General features: G+C 32.0%; 1 protein-coding gene across 2 annotated transcripts in view; it reads left to right on the forward strand.

Moving 5' to 3' along the window:
• The first annotated feature begins 961 nt into the window (after positions 1-961).
• LOC107552722 (tropomyosin alpha-1 chain-like) overlaps positions 962-5011 on the forward strand; it is a 26448-nt gene continuing 22398 nt past the window's right edge. Inside the window, exon 1 of one of the 2 annotated variants that reach the window (XM_016234690.1) lies at positions 962-1208. In XM_016234690.1, coding sequence (XP_016090176.1) covers positions 1095-1208 — 114 coding nt within the window. In that variant the 5' untranslated portion in view covers positions 962-1094. The remainder of the gene's footprint in view (positions 1209-5011) is intronic. The other variant, XM_016234689.1, reaches the window with a different exon arrangement.

A 5011-nucleotide genomic window follows, 5' to 3' on the forward strand; every position in this document is an offset into this window, starting at 1 on the left:
CAATTTAAAATAGTAATTAATTTTAATTAATTATTAATAAAATTTAAAATTATATATTTCTATTATGTAATTAAATTAAAGTCTAAGATGAGATTTTTTTTAGTATTAAAATTGTTTAATACTAAATTATATGTAATGTATACATCTGTGTATTTATTAAATAATAAAATAATTTTTATTTTTGTGTTAAAGGAAATTGTTACATATTGAAATGTTGCTTTAATTATTTAAAAGTAAACTGTATGTTCTAAATTAATTATTTAATAATAAATTATATATAATATATAAACTATATCCTTGTGCATGTTTATTTATTTATTTATTGTTTGCATATTTAAATGTTCCAAATTAATTATTTATTACATAATAATTTTTTTTATGAAACTAACCATATTTAGATTTTAGATTAGATTTTTGTGAAATTCTGTGATATTTCTGATTGAATCAGGACACTCAGTGATGAAAAATATAGTGTGAAATTTATTTATTATATTGATTAAATCATGACAAATGGGTGTTAATTTGTTAAAAGCCAGAATGTTGATTGAAAAATAAAAGGTATTGATGATATCAAAAGGAAAGTCATTTTAGAATCCGAGCAAGTGACTGCAGTTTGATAAACCACTCACATGCATTAATGAATCATTCACAGTAAGACCAGGGCTGTGTTTTTAAGCAAGTAAACAGGGTCAGTTTGACTCGCTTGAGGAGACACTAAACCCTCTGAAGCACATCTTGCTTCATGCACTCGCTCCAAATAAGGGAATCGGCTGACTTTGAGACGTTCTGTGGCTAAAAAGTTTGCTTGAGGAGGGGGAGCTGCACATTTTGGTGCTTGCGTGTGTGTGTGTGTGTGTGTGTGTGTTGAGGAAGGGGTTCAAACAGGGAGGTGGAGGCCACCAGGGAACGAGACTCGTCTCCTCCAGCTCAGGTTGTGTTTCAGTGTGGACTCTGTCTCTCTCCCCCGCTGTCTGGTGTCATCTGACGAGGAAAAGCGCTGTGATTCCTCTCTCTGTCTGACTTTGCTCTAGATCCCGGAGGCTCTCGGTTTCCTCTTCATTCTCTCTCTGGTAAGAAACTCCAAGAGCAGAAAAATGGAGGCCATTAAGAAGAAGATGCAGATGCTGAAGCTGGATAAGGAGAACGCCATCGACCGAGCGGAGCAGGCCGAGTCTGATAAGAAGGCAGCAGAAGACAAGTGCATACAGGTGAGACTCGGATCTGAGACTGATGAGTTCAGTGAGACGATCCTTACAGAAAGTGCTTGTGATGCCATTGTACAGTGATGCTATCAGATGGTTTTACTTTCATATATACTGTATGCTGTTTAAAAGTTTGGATACTTTACTGAAATTATAGTTTTCATGATTTTTTTAATATTTTACCCTAAAGCCTTCTATATAACTGCATAAAATGAGTTTTGAACACTAAAAAAAGACTTTATCAAATATTATTTGATCACATTTTACAAGTAATTACTATTTCAGTCTACTTCAAAATTTCACATTTAATTCAGTGTTACTTGCTGTTTCTTTGAATTGTTTGTGAAGTTTACTAGCTATTTCTGAGTGAAAATAGTTTCAAAGTAAATCATACACGTTTTTTCAGGATTTTTCTGGAAAATAGTTTTTTTCTATTATTTTTTAATAATTTAATAATAAAATAAATAAAATAAATAAATCGCCATCTATCTATCTATCTATCCATCCATCCATTCATCCAAATAGATTTAAGATTAGTTTTTTTTGTTAACATAGATTTGAGATTTTTTTGACATTTGTGATTGATACTGGATACTATAAATTGGAGGAAAATATAACTTTTTTTGAAAACAAAACTAAGAGCATTTATGTATGTATTTTATTTTATTTTATTTTATTTTATTTTATTTTATTTTATTTTATTTTTTTATTTTATTACTTATTTTATTTTATTTTTTAAATTATTATTATTATTATTTTTTATTTTTATTTATTTTTTTGTTTAGTTTTGTTTTGGAAAAGTGTAATCAAGTGTCCGGTGCACATGTTCCTCCTTCAGTAGTTTACATGCATCCCAGAAAGCAACTCATGAAATTGACTGATGAAAGATTTTTTTTGCAGTGATACCATAGAAGAACATTTGGGTTCTACAAAGAACCTTTCAGTGATCAGTTCCTAAAAGAACTACTTTTTTCTTAGTGTGAAGAATATTCTAGTAAAAATGTTTCACTATAAATAACCTTTTGTGGAATGGAGAGATTCCATTGATGATAAAAGTTCTTCATGGAACCATAAGTGCAGTTTCTAAATCTCTAAATGTGAATAATTCTCTATATTTTTGGCAATATGGCATTTGACTGGTTGACTGGTTCTGGATAAGGGAAACTGAAGGAGAGTGGCTTCATTCCCAGACATTCCGGGCATCCGCGGGGATGGTGAGGACTTTAGGGAGCACAGCTGTTTCTCTGTGTTTGGAGATGTTTACGACTCTCTGGAGTGCAGCATCCCACAAATCTCTCAACATCCCCAAACATTTCAGAGATACAACATGTCTGGATTCTAAACATTTTCATTTCACTCATGAGCTGTTCTTATGGGACATTAAATGGATGCCTGACAGTTTTTGACTATTCCATGTCAAAATAAAGCCTCTTTACTGAATGTTTAAGAGGCTTAAACATCCATTGAATCTTTCCCTCCACAAAAGGTTCATGTAATGGAAAAAGCTCTTTAGATCTGTAAAGCATTCTTCATTAAGAAAAAAGGGGTTATTTTAAGAAACAGTTTACTGAAAGGTTCTTTGGTGAGCCCAAAAAGGTTCTTTATGTTTAAGAGTGTATATTTTAGCTTTTTTTATTGCTAATCTTTACTAGATACACGTGTTATTATCTTATTTAACTATTTATGTTTATGTTATTTACTTTAACTCTGATCATTGTATACAGAATAGCAAGTGGTTAGGAGAAAAAAAAGTCAAAATTGCACGTGGAACTCTACGTCTTACAATGGAAATAAATCAAATAATTACAAAATGACATATTAATAAATTATATAAAATATTTTGAATAAAAGTCTTTTTTATTTAAAAAAAAACTAGTACTCTTATTAATAATAATACAAAAATATGTTTTTTATTTTATTTTTTAATTAAAATGCCTTAATAATTTAAAATCAGCTGTTACATTATAAATATCTTGCATAAATTCATTTTAACAACAGCAAATGTTTACAAAGATTAACCAAATATGCCTGTTTCATTGTATATCGTATCGTATCATATCATATATATCATACATCATATTATTTAGAACTGCAGCTCAGGGACTATCTCATATGCAGTAACTATCTTCATATTGTATAGTGTAATAATATATATTGTATTAATTGAAGCTGGAGATTTTAATCACAGATCAGATCTACAACAAACAACAACAAATCAAATAAATCAGATTAATCTGTTTTGAAAACATTTGCTATATATATCTTTAGCTTTAATTAATACAACATAATAAATAATGATAATTACTGCAAAAGACTCTGAGCCGCAGTTCAGACATGGTTTAGTTTTGTCACGTTGTAACTGCTCACTGGAGACGCTGATGGAATGTAAGTGTTGATGATCAGAAGATTGCAGATTCTAGAATTAGAATCACACAAACAGAATCCCAGGTCAGTGATGCAGACAAACACAGATCTGCTGCTCATACGTGTGTCAGGTGGAATAGATCCTGTCAGTCTGACATAATCACATAATCACAAGTCTGACATAATCACATAATCACAAGTGATGTTTAGCTGCAGCTGCACAGACAGACGTCTCTGAGGACACGCGCAGACGTGCTATCTATCTATCTATCTATCTATCTATCTATCTATCTATCTATCTATCTATCTATCTATCTATCTATCTATCTATCTATCTATCTATCTATCTTTTTCAATTTCAAAAGAAATACAGTCAATATTTCCTGTGGTGTGGCACACTATACTACATCTCAGACTATTTTTAAAATCATTTTCCACATATAATTGCTCACATTAATTGCAAGACCACGCGTTAATTGAGATGATTATTATTTGTTGCTTTACAAAATCATTTGTCACACTGCAGGACCATTTAAAATTAAACTAATTGTTATTTAAAATGGCAAAATGGTATTTAAAAATTGTAGGGGAAAAGGTGCCTATTACAAGACCTGAGGTGTACAATTTCCCTTATAAAGCCCTTATGCAAATCAAATTTAAGCTAGAATGTTGTTGATAATAAAATAAATTGACATGTTGTTTGTCATCTACCCATATACTGTCTAAAAATACTTTTTACTATTTTAGGTATGAAACTGTGTGCCATGTACATAATGGGAATTTTTTTTAATCAAATTAAATGTGTTCAGCATAAAATTAGGGAAGCTCTGTCACACAGCAGGAAAATGCTCATCAAGTGATATTTTCCAAAAATAACGCTTGTTTGTCAGCCTGTTTGCAGAACTTCATTTAATTGTATTGTACGACAAAGAATATGTTGTTGATTATAAATGCACTGGAAATTCTTTGGAAAATACAATTTGAGTTCAGGCTATTGTTGTGGGATTCTGTCTGATCTGACGGGGCGATTGGTATGGTTCATGCTCTTGCTTGAGGAACCCATACCATCCTTCAATATTTCCTAGTGTAGTTTCTAAGTGACAGAACATGACGTCATTACTTACCCTGAGATGTAAGACATGTTAGTATAGGCCTGTTTCCCCCACACAGACGTTGCTGTAAGCTATGTGGGCAGTTTCAAGAGAGAGTTCAGAGTTCTCCCCCACCACAAACAAACACACACACACACACACACACATAACCCATAGCCTTTACTCAAAGGGTATTTGCTGTTATGACCCTCTGGCTCTTTTTGGTTGTGTGTTGGAAAGGTCAGCTTCTCTGTAGTGCCGATGTTTAGCTGCAGCTGCACAGACAGACGTCTCTGAGGACACGCGCAGACGTGCTATCTATCTATCTATCTATCTATCTATCTATCTATCTAT

This window comes from Sinocyclocheilus grahami, unplaced genomic scaffold (assembly GCF_001515645.1).
Source record: "Sinocyclocheilus grahami isolate Dianchi unplaced genomic scaffold, SAMN03320097.WGS_v1.1 scaffold456.1, whole genome shotgun sequence".
NCBI classification, from domain to species: domain Eukaryota; kingdom Metazoa; phylum Chordata; class Actinopteri; order Cypriniformes; family Cyprinidae; genus Sinocyclocheilus; species Sinocyclocheilus grahami.